The sequence below is a fragment of the Leptinotarsa decemlineata genome, unplaced genomic scaffold (genome assembly GCF_025532065.1).
Source record: "Leptinotarsa decemlineata unplaced genomic scaffold, Ldec_3_MD MMD2_P_RNA_scaffold_4, whole genome shotgun sequence".
NCBI lineage: Eukaryota > Metazoa > Arthropoda > Insecta > Coleoptera > Chrysomelidae > Leptinotarsa > Leptinotarsa decemlineata.
The window spans coordinates 3130132-3149801 of NW_027412531.1; the positions used below are offsets into that span (position 1 = coordinate 3130132).

General features: G+C 36.9%; 1 protein-coding gene across 3 annotated transcripts in view; it reads right to left on the reverse strand.

Moving 5' to 3' along the window:
- The window catches only part of LOC111516055 (myrosinase 1-like), a 122006-nt gene that overhangs the window by 32921 nt on the left and 69415 nt on the right, over positions 1–19670 (reverse strand). For 2 of the 3 annotated variants that reach the window (XM_074186681.1, XM_074186682.1), the window contains exons 2-4: positions 15320–15574; positions 11441–11749; positions 3829–3923 (exon numbers count right to left, since the gene is read on the reverse strand). In XM_074186681.1, the coding sequence (XP_074042782.1) occupies positions 3829–3923; positions 11441–11749; positions 15320–15574 (659 nt within the window). The remainder of the gene's footprint in view (positions 1–3828; positions 3924–11440; positions 11750–15319; positions 15575–19670) is intronic. The other variant, XM_074186683.1, reaches the window with a different exon arrangement.

A 19670-nucleotide genomic window follows, 5' to 3' on the forward strand; every position in this document is an offset into this window, starting at 1 on the left:
TGTTGAAATAATTTGAAATACACAGTGAATCGAACTCTTAGTAATGAAAATATTGGGAGACATAACAATCTATAATATAAGCTGATCTGCAGGGAGCTTCATTTGAAAAAAGTTGCATATAATCAAATACATTTTCTGTCGTCTGCCGACGTTTCGAATTTAATTAAATTCGAAACAAGAATACAATTCTTTTTTTAAGAAAAAATTGATCCTGTTACCCAACCAACCCCTTTTTCAGGAAAATTATTGGATCACTAAACTAGTTAACTAATCAAATAATGTTTGACGGAAATAAAAAAACATTTGCAGCACTTTTCACCAATTAACATTCAGATATTCGTAAAAAATTTCATACCTACAATCATTCCATATAGAGCCTGCATAATCTTTGATTTTTTTCAAACCGATAACTTATACTTATGATGCACTGTTTGGAACCTTTGGTGTAGTAATGAATATTACTGGAATTTTTTTCCAACACCAAATCAATATTTTTAACACCTCGACACGTGTTTCGATCACCAAGTGATCATCTTCAAAGAGGAAGATTAAAACTAGGAATTGATGCGAAACTAACCCTATTTATGCTATATAGGTATCCCATACAGGTAAACCATCCAGGCGTACCACCCATACAGGTACACCAACTTAATTAATTTTACAATTTTGCCTTATCTATTATTTTACAATATATGTTTATATAAAACAATTTTCAGCTATATAAAAATAATTTCACAATATTGCCTATCCAAATTTATTTTTGCAATGTGTCCTTCAGTAGTAATCAGTAAACCCAACAATATTATTTTAACAAGCTATATAGGTCCGTCATCGTTATTCATCGTTTACTTATTTCTACACTCTCATAGGCATCTAGTTGCTTGTTGTTGTTAACTTGTCAAACTAATCTTAATGAACTGAAGTCTATGGGATGGTTTTGTTGCAAAATATGATGGGCGACTGCTGATTTTTCAGGTCTTCCATATTTTAAGTGTGCTATGTGTTCCTTATATCTCTACACGCTTGTATAATTCTTGCACGGAGATCTTCCTTATTTATTGGCTTATCCTTATAAACTTTATTTTTCAAATTTCCCCATAAATAAAAATCCAGTGGAGTTAAATCTGGGGATCGTGGTGGCCATACTACGACAGGGCTATTGGGTATTATCCATTTCATAGGTAGATTCCTATTCAACCAAACCCTTGTTATGCCACTATTGTGAACTGGTGAACCATCTAACTGAAAAATCATCCAAAGGTAGTTTTTCCAACACATCGGAAAATGCATTTTCGAGAAAATCAACGAATAGTCGTCCGTTTAAATTTTGATCGAAAAAAAATGGCCCGATAATATTTTCGTTCAGGATACCACACCACACATTAACTTTCTGAGATATTTGGTTTCTACAATTCACCACCCAATTTGTATTTTGTTCAGCCCAAAACCTCATGTTCTGGGAAGATACAACACCATTCGTGTTAAAGGTAGCTTCATCACTGTATAAGATATACTTTAAAAAATTCCTGTCATTGAGATAATTTCCCTGCATCCATAAACAATACTCCAAACGACGAATTTCATCTCCTTCGTGCAAAGTATGTAAAAATTTGGGTTTGAACGCATGCATTTTATGCCTCTTTAATCACCTCCATATTTTACTGCGGCTCATATTGAGTTGAAGCGATAAGTTCCTCAAAATAATTCTAGGATCAGCTTGATGAGTCGCCAATATCGTATCTTCATCAATATGATGTTTTACAATTTTTCTGTCTTTTGTTACTTGGACGGTGCTCACGAATACATTATATATTTTATGTACAATTTCAGGGTGTACAGCTACCTCTAGCGGGTGTCTTCTATTAAATTCAGCGGCCGCTTCACGATAAGACCTCAGCCCTTCACCAACAATTAAAACAATTTCAATTTTTGCTTGAAGTGACAGACGTGCCATGTTGAACTTTGTCAATCAAAATGAGTTGATATCAGTTAAAATGGGATCTTTAGAAATATTAAAATATGATCAGGAACTCACGAACAGAAAACAACTGGAACACAACAATACTAGAAAGAACAAATGCAATGAAAACTGGTCTGGGGGTTAATACAACAAGATCTTCCAACAATATTGTCAGGTTGACAGTAAATATCAATGAGCAACTTTTTTCCATGGTGATTTCAGGGCACCGCATGATTCAAAGAAACTGATGTAATTCAATCCCTTCAAATGATTTCAGACAACAATTCAGCAAGTAGGTACAATAATCTAAATTCTACCTGTTCACCGAGTACGATTTTTTCTTTAAAAATTACCAGTTGTTTTGGTGTTGCAATGAGTATGAAGATTAATTTGGTTTCGGATGGTAGAATGTTTCCTCAATATTTTGAAAAAGGACCCCGCACATTTCTTATGAGAAATGGCTTGCCTTGAATTTTGCCGAAATTTTGATATGTTGTAGTTCTTGATGTGCTGATTGAAAGTGTCCACAGCCAAAGCTCAGAATTGTACAGTTTTCGAGATGTGAACCTTTGAATATAGATTTTTTCCATTTTTTGCAGTTTTTGCTCATCAATCGAGAGCTCTCACTTCTGGTTGGGATAGAATTTGGATGTTCAGCAACCAGAATTAGTTTAACGAATAATCTTCTTCAGTCATAATAGATGCCGCCGTCGATCATTTTTCATACACTGCTTCACACTATCTCGATAATCTGAGAATGTGGTGCTGTGACATTTTCCTCAGATAGGCTAAAAATGAATGATAGCATCTCACAGCATCTGTATCTTCCATACCTGAAAGTACTCTCCAGGTAGAATGAAGAGGTTCAGGTATTGGAAGCGAGCTATTTTGCGCCGTAATATGTTTTATCTAAACATGGGGTGTTCGATGGAACATAAAACATAGCGGACAGTGTATATCACTTTGGCCAACCCCATTCAGGTGATAGGTGCATTTTGAGCATTTCCATCAGTCCTGAGAGTTTCATCGTTCCACCTCGAATATTACGGAAGATACGGGGGTGTTTCCATAAGAAGTGAGACAAATTCGTATTTTTCAGGACTGAAATTTCCTCAGGAAAAAAGTGTATTCGTAGTAAGTTAGTAGTCCTGATGGAATTTTGAGCCTATTTTGGCCCCTAATATATTTTACCGCAAAAATGGGGTGTTCCATCGCGAGTGGCGGACAGTGTATATCACTTTGGCCAACCTCATTCAGGTGGTAGGTGCATTTTAAGCATTTCCATCAGTCCTGAGAGTTTCATCGTTCCACCTCGAATATTACGAAAGATACGGGGGTGTTTCCATGAGAAGTGAGACACACTGTATATAGCATAAATAGGGTTAGCTTCGCATTAGTTTCTAGTTTTAATCTTCCTCTTTGAAAATGATCACTTGGTGATCAAAACACCTGTCGAGGTGTTAAAAATAACGATTTGAAGTTGAGAAAAAACTTCAGTAATATTCGATAACTTGTCACCAATGTATTGTGGCCGGAAATAGAACCATTGAAAAGTGAGCAACGAACAGACAATCTCAATGACAAACGAATCAAATTGTGGCTCCATAATATATATTTCTAGCTATTGCAGAAGAATGCAGCACCATGTGCACATTTGATATATTTTCAAAATGTATGATTTTTTTCGACGAATAACTTTCGTAATAGATATACCTATTCAAAAATAAGGCATTGTTTGGATACCTGGTAGAACTGCCAAAATTTGCAAACAAATCAATTGAACACTGTTATTAATGTGGTTCAATATGGTAGCAATTTAAAATCAAAATCGATTCTGTAACTTTTGGAAATGTTTGTAAGAAGTTTACCGCGAACTCTCGGGCCCTCTCTGTAGCTTGAATATCTTCATCAGATGTACTGCCAGGTTCATACCATCTAGCGTCTACAACAATACCAATTTTTCCTGAAATGAAAATAATGATTGAGTACGGATTTCTTTTTCTTTCCCGTAATATTATATTCATATCAGGAGCGGCTCTAAAATATACATGTATATGTATTACTGACAAAATTTGATGATTTCAAATTAACCTAATCTAACCTAGCAATATCAATCAATATGTAAATGTGAGTAGGGAAGATATGAATCAACTTTCCAGTGGATTTGATAAGTCTATAAATATATATAACTCTGATATAAAAAAAATGTCATTTCTGAAACCAGAAAAAAAGTGTCTCGGACACTTTCATCGTAGGAAAAACCATTTCGTACCATTTTAGTGTAACTGAGGAAGTGTGCTAAAAAATATTATGCTAGAAACATATTAGGTCCAATCATCTAAAGCAGGGGTCTCCAAACTTTGAAGCCTTCGGGCCAGTTTGTTCCAAGGGCCAATTTCTGCCCTTAACTATATTTCTAGACTAGGATAGTCGCAAAGTGCGTGACCTAAGCAAACTTACGCTTTTTTTGCATTTCAATTATTATTGTGTATTGTGACACTTAACGACATCTAGTGGCGAGTAGTGGTACTATGTACTATTTTTTCAGCTACCCGCTAGGAGGCATTAGGCGTAATTAAATATTTGGAATTACCGCGTTGGTTCGAGAAAGTTCTGCTTCTAGCTAGTGTATTACGATCACCTCGAGATGGCAGTAATAATTGCATATAAAAAGGCTAGCGGCGCAACTGCGAGTTAGTCTGCGTAGGAAAGGCGAAGGAAGCGAAACTGTCTATTGTGAAATAAAGTAACACCCGAATTTCACTAGTTCGGACTTCCATTGTCTACTATATAAAATGATTTGAAATCCCTGAAACAACAAAAAAAGAAGAATTGAAATGAATAACTGAAAATAACAATTATATTTACCAAAATAAACCTGAAATGAAATAATAGTGAAATAAAATACAAGTAAAAATAGAACAATTGAATAAATGAAAATAAAGAAATGAAATAAAAACTAGACGCCTTCCTGAAACACATCAACAGCGTGAGACCTTCCATCGATTTCACAATGGAGAAGGAAATCCACAACAAATTTCCATTCTTATCTGAACCACGAATTCAACCACCATCAATCGACTAAAAGAGGAATCATCAAGACTCTATTAGACCGTGCTTTTGGGCTCTGTAATACGAGGGAAGGTCTCGAGAAGGAACTAGACATCATCAAAAATGATCTTCAACGGAATGGCTACTCCAAAGCTATGGTAGAAAAGACTTTGGCTAGAAGACAGCAGGAGCCTCGCAAGGAAGAGAAGCCATCACAACCAGTGCTTGCACTTCCCTACATCAGAGGATTATCGGAGAGGATAAGAAGAATTGGTTCCAAGTACAACATCAGAACCTGCTTCAGATCCGGTAACACTATCCGTAGCAGCCTCACGAAAACCAGGCCACCAAAAGCGGACTGCGATTCCAAGAATTGCATTTACCGGATACCCTGTGAGTGCGGAAAATCCTATATTGGTGAAACTAAGAGGCCACTGAATGTTCGCATTGCCGAGCACAAGAAACACACACAGCGAGATGAAACCAGCAAATCCGGAATAGCAGACCATGTTTGGACCCATCAACACAACATCGAGTGGTCTCAAGCTGAGATCTTGCACAGAGAGGAACATTGGTTTAGGAGAAAATTCAAGGAAGCCGCATACATGTTGTTCAACAACGTATTCAGCCAAGCCAGCGTAGAAATACGCAACATATGGAAACCCATCATCAAGCGAAAAATGGTCAACTCTCGCCAAAACGGTCATCTCCCACGGAACCAGTGAAGTGGAAAATGGAAAGCGGGGATAAGTGAAAGTACTCGAACGACCTATAAATAGTCATCTCTCGGAGGAATCAGTCCAGTCATCACCCGAAGACGATTGTAGATACTAACAATCGACACGTCGTGAACTAACGTGACTTGGAATCTCTCCACTTTTCATTTTTATTTTTTTTCATTTCTTTATTTTTATTCATTCAATTGTTCTATTTTCATTTGTATTTTATTTCACTATTATTTCATTTCAGGTTTATTTTGGTTAATATAATTGTTATTTTCAGCTATTCATTTCGATTCTTCTGTTTAAGTTGTTTCAGGGATTTCAAATCATTTTTTATAGTAGACAATGGAAGTCCGAACTGGTGAAATTCATCATGAAACATTCTCAATCACCTTCAAACAAAAGTAACACCCGTCAATAAAGTATTTTGATTTGACTTATTGTTTTTATGTGTGATTTGTTAGTATGAAAAAGAAGCGAAAAATCGACAGTGAATGCAGAACGTTCCAAGAAAAATGGAACTTTCAGTATTTTGTGATTGAATCCAGTAATTAGGCGTTATGTTTAATTTGTAATGAAACCATAGCGACACTATGAATCGAAACATCGAAAGGAAAAATTTGAAGCTTTGAAACGCGGATTCAAATCGCAGCAATCTTTGTTTACCAAAGCGAATACTGAACAAGAGTCTGCAACTCGCGCCAGCTTTCGTGTGGCTTTTGAAATCGTAAAACGTGGCAAACCATTCACCGATGGAGAAATGATAAAAGAATGCTTGATTGCAGTAGCCGAAGAAATATGCCCAAAAAGGTAAATTTATTTAAAAGTGTCAGTTTGTCAGCAAACACCGTGGCTTGGAGGGTGCAAGACATTGCAGAAAATATATCATCTCAACTGTCTGACAAAAATGGACTTCATGAGTGGTTTTCTCTAGCATTGGATGAGTCAGCGGATGTGTCAGATACTGCTCAGGTGTTGATTTTTATTCGCGGAGTAGATGAAAGCTATGAAGTGTTTGAATAACTTCTTGATATTGATAGTATTCACGGCACGACAACTGGGGCAGATATTTTTAAGGGAGTTGAAAATGCCATTAATGATGGAGGCAAAAATATGTATGGTGAAAATAAAGGAGTTGTTGCACTTGTGTCTAAGGCTGTAGAAAATGATGGTGGTTCAAAACCATTAGTCTTACATGTATCATTCATCAACAGTCCTTGTGCGGAAAATGTTTGGATGTGTCTGAAGTTCTAAAACCAGTCATATCAGTTGTTAACTTCATCAGATCCACTGGGCTGAATCACCGACAATTCCGCGAGTTTATTCAACAGATTCGAGAGAATGATTTACCATATCATACTGCCGTACGCTGGCTTAGTTGCGGAAAAGTCCTTAAGCGCTTTTTTGAACTTCGAGCAGAAATAGAAATTTTTTTAAATGAGAAGCAGCGCCCTTCTGCCGATTTAGAAAATAGTGAATCAAATCCTTCAGGCAGAAAATAATACTATTTCAATCGCAATTACGTAAAAAATGTTTCACACATTTTGAAACATGTGAAATATTCAGCCACACTACAGAGACTGAATTTCCCGTCAATTTTGCAATCGAAACTTTGAGTGCTTTGAAGATAAATTCTGATACTCGTTTTTCAGATTTTGATGTCATTGCGAATGAAATTAAGCCTTTTCAAAATCCTTTTGATTCTGACATAAACCCTGGCTCCGGAAGTCTAAAGGGAAATTATTGATTTACGGTGCAGTGATATGCTTAAGAACAAATATCAAAATTCATCTCTGTTGGAATTTTATAAAAGTCTTCCACTGGAACAATTTGATAATTTGCAAAAATTTGCTCGTGGGTTGTTTTCTGTTTTTGGAACCACTTACTTGTGTGAGAAAACGTTTTCCAAGATGAAGTACACAAAGAATGTTTACATATCTCAATTAACCGATGAGCATCTCAAATCTCTTTTGATAATTGGTACAAGTAAAATTGATCCACAACTACAAAGTATTGTCGGTGGAAAATCATAATTACATAAATCTCATTAGTGTTTTTGTTTTACTGTGATTCATTTCAATTATTTGTTAGTTATTAAAATGCTCAAACTTAGATACTCAAGTTAAGTTTTCTTTGTCATCATTTCTGTCGTTAAGTTTCACCTTGCAAGTAAATAAAACCGAGTAATTATCATTCTGTGTTTTCTTCTTCAACTTATCACAGTAATAGTAACAACAATTAGGTAATCATTGGCTGTCGCGGGCCAGATTCATAACAGTAAATCATTGACTTTTGCGGGCCGGATTGATGACACTGGCGGGCCGGATTTGGCCCGCGGGCCATAGTTTGGAGACCCCTGATCTAAAGGAACAATTCGTTCAGACCAGTCTCAACTCTCTACACTGTAGGTTAATGGACTGACACCTATCAGAAACTACTCCCCTGGCTGATACCACGAAGGGAGTCGCATTATATCCGACAGGTGTCAGTGCAGTTATTTCTGCATATGCTGTTTGCGATACAACTGCCGTAATAGATTATTCAATTATTGGAACAAACTTGCAGACCGGTTTCGGACTGTTTGGCCACTGGTCAGCGCAAGGTAGTGTCTATCATCAACATAAAGTCGATGATTTCCGATAATTGAAAATCGAATTCCTTTAGAGGATCACTCTTTGAACTAGGCTGAAGAGGCCAACCAACAACAGGTTTGTCATCGCTTCATCTGCCTGTGAACGAGGTGACCAACCACATATTCGAAATTTGCCCATTTCCTCGTATAAGGAAAGAATATTTTTCACATATAGTCAGTTCATCAACAAACAGTGTAGGGCGTTGAGACTGGCCTGAACGAATTGTTCCTTCAGATGATTTGATTCATAGCCAGTCTTGAAGTATGTCAACTTTCTATATGTGAAAAACAATATTAGGTGTCAAAAATATAGAAATCTATACTATGACGAATCTACGTCAATTGATAAAGATTGAAGTAATACTTGTGACTTTTTGGGAAAGTTTTGACTTTCTACCTCTCCATCTTTATGAAAAAAAAAAAATAAAATCTAGCCGTGATTCTACAGAACAGGCTAGATTACTTTTATATTCATTGTCAATCACCTTCAAACAAACTAAGAAACACTTATTGTGAGATTTTCACTGAACAGTTTTACAAAAACGCAACATGTGTTTTGCTATATAATAGCTTCTTCAGGCGTGTGTATACTAACTAGGTTAGTTAGTGTAGGTTATACTAACTGTGTTATGCTATAGTACTAAATTAGTTTGTATAGACACGTGTTTCGTTTTTGTGAAACTCTTTAGTAGTGAAAACTCACAATCAAGTGTTTCTAGAATACGATGTAATGGTGTTAGATCAGGGGTTCCCAAACTTTTTCGTACCACGCCCCCCTCTGGTTATTTGGAGACCCCGCCACGCCCCCCTACACATATCAATAATTGTACGTATGGTGAAAATTCAAACAAGTATTACATGAAAAACGAATATAATAACTGATACAAAATTTAACATTGTAACACAGATACATTTTCAATTTAAGGAAGGTGAAACAATAGGCCTACCTATTTACAAAAACAAAACATAAAATGTAATTTAGTGAGATGGGTGCGCTTGCATGTTCTGGATAAGCTGACAGATCCTGGGTTGAGTTTCAGACAAAGCACAGCGTAGGTCACTTTCGACATCAAGTTTGTTGCGGTACTTGGTTTTGATCGTCACAAGAGTTGAAAACGCTTTTTCGCACATGTATGTTGTTGAAAAAGGCAAGTACATCCGAACAGCTTTCCCTGAAACACTGGGGTAAACTTTTAAGTACTTTAACCAAAATGAGGGCTTGTCCATTTTGTCAAAATCGTATCTTGCTCAGAGTCATTTTTTATTTCTATTCCCTCCTCTTGCAACTCTTCTGGCAGCAACTGTATGTCCATGTTGAACAGGTCAGTTGATAGTTTGTACAACTCCTCTGACAAGTTAGGAAAGTACCTGCTGAACTCCTCCTTGAGGTTCTTCAAATGGTCAATTATCAAGTTTTTCAAAAGCGGTCCTTCAAAAACGTCCTCAAAACATACTTCTTCTGAGACTGACACTACTTTGCTGAAACTTGAATAGTTGCTGGGGTTCATTGACACTTTACGTATCCAAAGTTGTAGTTTCTCAACGTACGTCTTGATGGCATCCCGATGTGTTACTATATTTGAGTCTGCACCTTGCAGTCTCAAGTTTAGGTTATTTAACGTGTCAAAAAAGTCTGATAAATAGGCCAAAATCACTTGGTTCCAGGGTTTTTTGAACTCTGCACTAAGCTCGTTTTGTTTCTGCTGTGCCAAAAACGTTATCACTTCATCACGGAGTTCAAATAGTCTTCCCAACATATTGCCTTTTGATAGCCATCGTACTTCTGTATGAAATAGCAGCGTTTTGTGATCACTTCCTAAATCTTCACACAGAATTTTAAACAGTCGAGTATTTAATGCACTGTTCTTAACGTAGTTGACTACTTTAATACAAAGCTTTAAAACAGCATTGAGTTCTTTAGGAAGAGTTTTTGCTGCCAAGGCTTGGCGGTGAATAAAACAATGAATCCCAACCACATCAGCATTCTTCTCTTTGACCAACTGCACAAAGCCTGAACGAGAACCCAGCATTGAAGGAGCACCATCTGTGCATACACCAATAAGTTTTTGCCAAGAAAGTTCGTGTTTCTTAAAAAAGTCTGATACTGCTTCCATTACATCTACAGCTTTAGTAGTGGTCAACAGCTCAGTAGAAAACATCAGTTCATCCTTCCTCAGCAATAATAAGAGATAATTCATATGAAGCTTCAAGCACTTTTAGAGATGACTCAGCAGCAGATCCAGTGCTATCTAACTTTATGCGCTTTAAATTCTTAGATTTTGCAGCGAAAAACTCTTTAGGTTTGTCATTTAAAGAGGCATGTTTGGTTGACAAATGTCTCAGAAGACGATTAGGCCTCATCGCGTCATTGCTTAATACCTCATAGCAAATAACGCGCTGAGGGTGATCAACATTATCTTTAAGCAAGGAAACAAACCCATATTGAATATAATCGTCAATATACTTGCGTTTCTTTGCCGTGTTCATCTTCTCTGATTCAGCTTCACACAGAACTCACACAACACAAAAACAATTACTCCAATTCAAACGTCGCAGCAATTACAGAACACCCACAATACAGCAAACACGCTGACGCCAGTCCGTTGGCACAACGGACTGGCGAACGAACTAGTTACAACGCAAGCACTGAACAAAGTGCAAGGTTATTGACATTGGATTGAAGATGCGGTGGGGGTAGTGGTAGGCGGGCGTGGTAGGGGTGGAGGGACGCTCGCACTCACGCCAAGGCCGAATGGAGGTAACGGGTGGTGGGGGTCATGGATGGCGGGAGGGGAGTATTATTATGAGGAAATTATTTTTGTAATTTTTTTTATTTATTTCATTTGGGTGTCACGCCCCCCCTGGACTTTCTCCACGCCCCCCAGGGGGGCGCGCCCCCCAGTTTGAGAACCGCTGTGTTAGATGAATGCAAAACAATTTTTACTAGTGCAATGACGAACCAGTTTTTTCACGGAAAATAGCTCGATAGCGTTTCGTTTTTTAATTAAGCATAGCATAGAATATTCCGTATTTTCAAGTTCGAATGAAACAGGAAAATACTCTCTGAATAGTTACCTTTCTGAATTTTTCTGAACATTTTTTCATATAGTCGATAAACCTTTGCATGAGATAAAATTGTTACATAAATGCATAAGTAGACTGAGGTCGCAGGATTGTAACTAGAAGGCAAAAACTCATCATCGTCATATCCCGCAGTTGAGCCATTGAAAGTTATCCAGTATTTCACCCTGTCTCCAAAATTTTCGAAGAGAATACGCGCATAATCTTCAAAATAATTGGATAGATATGGATTCGTCAATCCACCTATGCGCTCCAGAGGTAAGGGGAGATCCAAATGAAACATCGTGATCATGGGTTCTATTCCTGAAACATGTTAATTTGGTAATATGTGAGTAATCATAGTGGAGATTTTCACGCATAATAGAAATCATATACCATATTTGAAAGTAAACAATATAATTTCCAATATGAAAATTTCAAAAATAATATCGGATGCAACAGCAATGGAAAATATGTTTATACTTCATTTTAATAATAAAAATAATAATAACCCACTTCTGAAAGTGACTCTCCCAAACAGGGTGGGTCACTTTCAGAAAGGGTGTATTTCAGGGTGATTCCCTCAGTCCCCTTTTCTTCTGCATCTCACTATTGGCATTATCCGTTGCGCTCAGAAATACTCGAGAGTATAACTGTGGCACCCCGGAAACCGGAGGCACACAAAGTCACCCATTTGTTTCATTATGGATGATCTTAAACTTTATGCCTATGGAGAAAAGGATAGACAAATGTGCAATGGTCCATCTCTCAAAAGAGGACGATGCAGGGACTACGGAAAGGATGAGCTGGTAGATGGAAGCATTCTACACCATTTGGATGCCGGTGAGACGTATACTTACCTCGGGGTGGAACAACACCATTCACATAAGGTAACAGCAGTGAAGAACAGTCTCCGCGGCAAGTATCAGCACAAACTTTGACAGCTCTGGTCAACGGAACTGTCGGGGAAGAACAAAGTTGCTGCAACAAATATGCTTGCCGTTCCAGTCTTATTCTACTCGTTTGGAGTAGTGAAGTAGACTCGGGGGAAGCTGTATCAACTCGACGTAAAGACCCGAAAAATGATGCATCTCTATGGAAGTTTGCATACCAAATCGTCCGTTTCACGGTTATACTTCCCCCGAAAACAGGGAGATCGTGGATTTTTGAGTTTCGAGTGTCTCCATGACAGAATGGCATGGTCCGTGACAATGAGAGAGCAGGAATTGAAGCATTTCTCTTTAGGGTAGCTGCCCGAGCAGCTGATGAACTCGGTATAGTTTTCGACACTGAACGAGGTGACCACAACTCTGTCACAGAGTTGGAACTTGTCCAGCAAAAAGCTCATATAAAAGCCGGAAACACAAGGATAAGCCAATGCATGGGGCCTTCTTCAATAACATTGGAGACCTTGGCTTATCAAGGCGCCTGACTTTTGCTTTCCTCAGAGCTTCTGGTCATCCCCAAACACAAATATTCCATCTTCACCTGCTGCTTCTCGTATAATGCACCCAAATATAATAATCAACTACCCTGCGAATTCCGATCGTACACCACTGAAAACTTCAAAAAAAAATGAGGTCTTACTTAACTTTCTAGCCTCTTATCCGTTCCCGACCTTGGCATTTCTAAAATGAATATTCATCCTAAAGTCAAAAAAAACTAATTTTTTGATATTGTAACTCGAATTGATTTCTTTCTTGTATTTATATTATTATTATTATTATTATATTTTTTTTCACCGTAGTGTGCGCTGGTCAGGCCCTATCCCCCGAAGCCCCGATACATTCGGGAGGGCGCGCCAGCATAATCAACCAATGACCACTCCCCACACCGTGCGGTAAGTGATCATTGGGTCCGAGAATCATGTGCCCTGAGCAAACGCAGTGAGTCAAGAATGATAGCCTGCTGCATCTGTGCGGCTAAGATTTCTGCCTTAGTGCGGCAAGCCGGTATGATTTTGAGATTCGAGAGTAGAGAAGACATCATTCCACCAAGGACTCCAATAATCAGAACGACCATCTTGACAGAGTGATCTGGATAGAGTCTGCGGAGTTCGAAGAGAAAATCTCGATATTTTATTCGTTTTTCCTCCTCTTTTCTGACGATATTCGTCTCGCCAGGAGCTGAAAACTCCACGACAAATATCGTTTTGGTCTGGTGGTCGAGAAGGACTACATCAGGCTTATTGGCTTGTATGAGCCTGAGGGCAATAAATTCGGCACTTCTCGTTCCCCACAACGGATTCAATATCCCCCGGAGCGTAGGGCAACACCGGTGTCTCGTCAATACCGTAAGAGTGCCGTAGATGGTAATATAGCACTCTTAGGGCCGCGTTATGTCGATGTATATAGGCCGAGACCGCATATGCTGGACATGCTGATAGCAAGTGCATTAGGGTCTCGGGCGCCTCGCGGCAGGCCCTGCACCTTGTGTCAGGAACCTCTATACCCATCACGAGACTGCGGTAGACTAAGGTGTTGAAGACACCATCCTGGCAAGCCATGATGAACCCCTCAGTTTCCGACTTCAGCCCACTCGACCTGAGAAAAGCGAACGACAGGCGCTTTGATAAGCCAAGGTCTTCAATGTTATTGAAGAAGACCCCATGCATCGGCTCATCCCTGTGTCTCCGCAGAAGTAAGGTGATCTCTGCGGCTTTTATCTGAGCTTTTTGCTGAACGGGTTCCAACTCGGTGACAGAGTTGTAGTCACCTCGTTCAGAGTCGAATACTATACCGAGTTCATCAGCTGCTCGAGCGGCTGCCCTAAGGAGAAATGCTCCAATTCCTGCTCTCTCATGGTCACGGACCATGCAGAGAAGGGGATCCGAACTCCTGACGACTTTACAGGCTGTATCCAGTACCATTCTGTCATGTAGACACTCCAAACTCAAAAGTCCACGACCTCCCTGTTGTCGGGGGAAGTACAACCGTGGAACGGACGATTTGGGATGCAAACTCCTATAGAGATGCATCATTTTTCGGGTCCTTACGTCGAGTTGATACAGCTCCTCCCGAGTCCACTTCACTACTCCAAACGAGTAGAGTAAGATTGGAACGGCAAGCATATTTGTTGCAGCTACTTTGTTCTTCCCCGACAGTTCCGATGACCAGATCTGTCGAAGTTTGTGCTGATACTTGCCGCGGAGAGAGTTTTTCACTGCAGTTACCTCTTGTGAGTGGCGTTGTTCCACCCCGAGGTGAGTATACGTCTCTCCGGCATCCAGATGATGTAGGATGCTTCCATCTACGAGCTGTACATCCTCTCCGTAGTCCCCGCTTCGTCCTCTTTTGAGATGAACCATTGCACATTTGTCTATCCCGAATTTCATACCAATAGCATGCGTGTACTCTTCCACCACCCTCAAGGACTGATTATTATTATTTATTATTATTATTATTATTGATTATACTTTATCCCAGGTTGAGTTGAAAAACAGCCGTGGCTGATACTCCGCCTATTCACCATATACTGGAAGTTTCTCGTTCCTTATTTTTGTTCCTGCATATTGTTTTATTTTATTTTATTTTTGTCTATTCCATTGTATTTTTATGGTGAATGAGGACGTATTATTATTATTATTTATTATCTGCAATTGAGTTATGGTTGCAAAATTTTTGGATTTTGTTATCATCTAGGTCTATCAAAGTTTCCGTGCTGATCTTTTACAGAATGTGTATTTTCATGTTTATAGATCTTTATAGCAGGGATGGCTTGAATAAATGAAAGATGTGATGGACTCACTTACCATCTTGACTGATTTTCATAGTATCAGTATTTTGTGTAACAATTATAAGGAACAGATCATTTTTGAATCATCAGAATGGATGTTTGCTTTTCGAAAGTTTCACGAATATTGTGTAAAATATAATACTATAACGTGTTGCGTACCATTTTTAAGAAGTTCATCAATGAGATTATTATAATATCTCAATCCATCCTCACTGACATTGTTGGATAATCCTTCAGGAAGTATTCTACTCCACGAGATGGAAAATCTGTAGAAATCGACACCCAGTTCCTTGAGAATTTTCACATCATCCCGCCATCTATTATAGGAGTCACATGTTATGTCTCCATTACTTCCACCGTGAAAATTTTCTGGACTGATCTTTGTGTAGTGATCGAAAATATTCTGCCCTTTTCCTGAAATATAAAAGAATTATCCTTCACGTGGTACCATTACAATTAGTCAACAGCTTCAAGAAATGATGTTTATGAAATAACCACATTCAAACTGAAACTAATCGATACAGTTTATTGTATGATTCTCACTATAAATTACTATAAATCATACAATGAAGTGTATTTATTAGTAAATTGATGGGTGTAGGAAATCATAATGAAGAAAAGAGAATTGAAACTTTCTGTTTTTTACCACTTTTATTTGTAATTAACGTTATTGCCATGTTCTCCTATAAGGACATTTTCAAACTTAGGATGGTTGATTACATTAGCCCTTATATAGCAACTCTGTAGGTATTAATAGAGATACTTGACTTGATTGAGTACCTGAATTTTGTTTACTAGTTACAATGCGGATATGCTAATTTGAAAACCGGTGAGTAAACTTAATCAATTTGATCATTTAACAGGTTCCACCCGCAATGTTTATGCTTGTGAATTTCCAAGTATTCTAAATAATTGAGTTTGTTGTCAAAATAAAAAAAATGTTATTTTCTATTTTTTTATTGACAATTGAAAATTATAATTTTAAAAAATACATTACAAATTTTTTTTCCTAATTTCTTATTGTTCAAATGTCTCATGGCTGAAAAATAATTAATATTTTTTTTATTTTTCACAGCTATTGTTAATAAATTTATTATAAACAAATACAAAAACAAAAAAACAAATTTTTTTTATTTATTTTTTTTTTAATTTTGATTGATGCAACTAATTTTCCTTCATTTTGAGTATTTCATCATCTGGCACTCCTCAAACTGAATTGGTCATCCTGTTGTCTGTCTCTTTATACGGTCAGAGCGTCTTAACTCAGGCACTTGACAGTACTACCAAGTAGAAGCATCAAAAGTAGACGAAATCAGATCAGAAGCAATCAACACGCTGAAACAAATAATCAAAAAAACCAGAAAAAACTCCGGAGAAACCAGCAATCACGAAAGCCATCAAATCAATAAAAAAGAAGTTGATATCCAACAACCTCACAGCAGTTAAAGCCGACAAAAGTGACGCCACAGTTATTATTGAAAAACAGGAATTGAGTATGAAAGTGAACAAATATATAACGGAAAACGATTTTAGCACGATGAATCACGATCCAACCACAAAATATGAAAGACAAATTAATAGCCTAATAAAATCCAACAAACAGATCTTTAACAACAAAGTATTGAACAGATACACAGTCAACAACCCAAAAGCACCAAAATTCAACGCACAGATGAAGATACATAAGGAAAATAAACCTATAAGACCGGTTATCAATTTCACCAGAGCACCTTCATACAAAATTTCTAAAATCATAGCCGATGAACTGAAAAACAAAATCAACAGGAACAACGACCACTGCATCAAAAATTCAATGGAACTCACAGACATAATCTCTACGACAAATGTCAGTCCGAACACTAAACTGTACTCGTTCGACATAAAAAACATCTACTCCAACATACCAGTCAACGAAAGTACCTAAAACAACAAAACATAGACAAAACCTACATTAACCAAATGGAACACAGTCTAAATACAATACTTAATCAAAATTATTTCGAATCTGAAGGGAAAATTTATAAACAAACAGATGGACTAGCGATGGGATCCCCACTATCTAGCATTATATCCGAAATATACCTGCAAACCATAGATGAGAAAATCTGAACAATAATAAGAACACATGATAAAAAAGGAGAATGGTTCAGATACGTTGACGATGGACTGTACATATCACAAAACAATGGAATAAGAATAGAAGAAATAACAAAAGAAATTAACGAAATTGAACGCAAGTTCAAACCATCCACCATCACACAAAATGGCTGCCTATAACGCATTCATATATAGAATGTTAAGGATATCACTCAGCAATGAAGCCCGAAACAAAGAACGGAAAATCATATACCAAATAGCGAACGAAAACGGATACACCCAAAAGACAATAGATAAACTAGAAAACAGAATCAAAAGAAAAATACAGAACAAGAATCAAGCTACCCCAACAGACAAAACAACACAACGATGGACAGCATTTATGTACGTAGGACACCAAACCAAGAAACTAACAAACATCTTCAAACCACTGAACATCAACGTCACATACAAGCCGAACACGAAGATAACACAAAAAATAAACAACTATGAAAAAGAAGAAGACAAAGACCAAAACGGGATAAACAGTATACAATGCTCGGAACAAATTCTATATCGGCCAAACCAAGAAAAAACTGATCCAAAGGTACAATGAGCACAAAAAGGCATACATAAATCCAACAGTATATAAATCAAACCTTGCAACACACGCCATACAAAACAAACATAATTTCCCCCCACCAGAGAACATAAAACTAATAAAACAAATCAACAAGTGAAACTGCATGGACATTTGGGAAAACTTGAACATCCATAAATTTAACAATCATAAATCACTTATCGAGGAACAAGTACAAATCAAAACACAACAAGATCTCACATTCAATATATTAAACAAAACCATACACATTCCTAGAGAAGATCTAACACGAAGAAGAGTACCTGATGCAGAACAAATACAGGCAAATTTACCTAAAGTACCTGAAATACCTGAGTTAAGACGCTCTGACCGTATAAAGAGACAGACACAGGATGACCAGTTCAGTTTGAGGAGTGCCAGATGATGACAGTACTACCAACTGTCGAAAGCGCTCGCAGATAATTAATAGAAGATATAAAGCTTCAAATCCTTTTTGTAGAATTTATTATTGAAATTTTTTTTTCAATACTTTGTTCTATAATGAAAATGACTATGTGTTTCTTTTCATTTATTCTATTTTTTATGAAACTTCTAATATTGTGATACCTTGATAATTGTCTTTTTCATTCGCTCCTTCGCTTTTATAATTATAATAACTTTCAAACTATTGCATTTATGATAAATATGCATTCAGTCTTTTTTGTTCATTATGAATTTATTAACAATTTAAGCCTTCTACTGAAGTTGTAGTCCTATTATTTATTTAATTATTGATCGTTATTTATTAAAAAAAGAAAAATATCAACACATTTACACTCATTTAGGACGTATTACTAAGTTCAGTTTTGGATTGGTAATTATAATTTGAATCCGGAAGATTGGGGTTGGATCAAATCTGAAACGATGTTCCTGCCGATAAAAACAACGGAAAAACTGGCGCCTGACGACTTACTTAAGCTGGTTAATTGTGCCTGCATAAAAGAGTGTAATAATCGATGTTGATGTAAAAAAGCTGGGCTTCCTTGCTTATCTTTATGCAAAAATTGTAAAAGTGAAACATTTTCTTACAGAACAAGGCCATCACTTGATGATGACAATGATGATACTGATATCATGATCGATCGATTAAATGCTATCGATAGTAATCCCAATGGAAATGAAGACGACCTTAATGATTATCAAGATTTTCCAGTAGGAGTTCAAGAATACTGTGAACCGATACTTGAAGAAGTCGGAGAGAAGGAGGTTCAAGGAACATCACGACAAGAAAATACAGAAGACACCATAGATGATGAGCCACCGCCACTAAAACTATCTGAAAGATTACAAAAAAAATAATAAAAATTATAAAAAACTCTTAACTGTACTGAACATGATTTAATAAATTTCAAAAATAACTTTCAGTATGTTTTTGATTTAGTAAATTCCCTGAAAACTTGAATTTTTTTTTTAATAAATAACGATCAATAATTAAATAAATGATAAAACTTCAACTTTAGTAAAAGGCTTAAATTGTTAATAAATTCATAATGAAAAAAAAATACTTGAAGCATATTTGTTATAACCGCAATAGTTTAAAAGTTATTATAATTATAAAAGCGAAGGAGCGAATGAAAAAGTATGAAGGTATCACAATATTGAAAGTTTTATAAAAAATTGGATAAATTGAAAAAAACACATAGCTACTTTTATTATAGAACAAAGTATTGAAAAAAATTGTTTAAAAGAATTTTTTTTAAATAAACAATTAAAAAAAGAATAAAATTTTTTTTTTCCAAAACCTTAAAGAACAATAGAATTTATGATTAAAAAAAAACGGTTCCTCAATTTTAA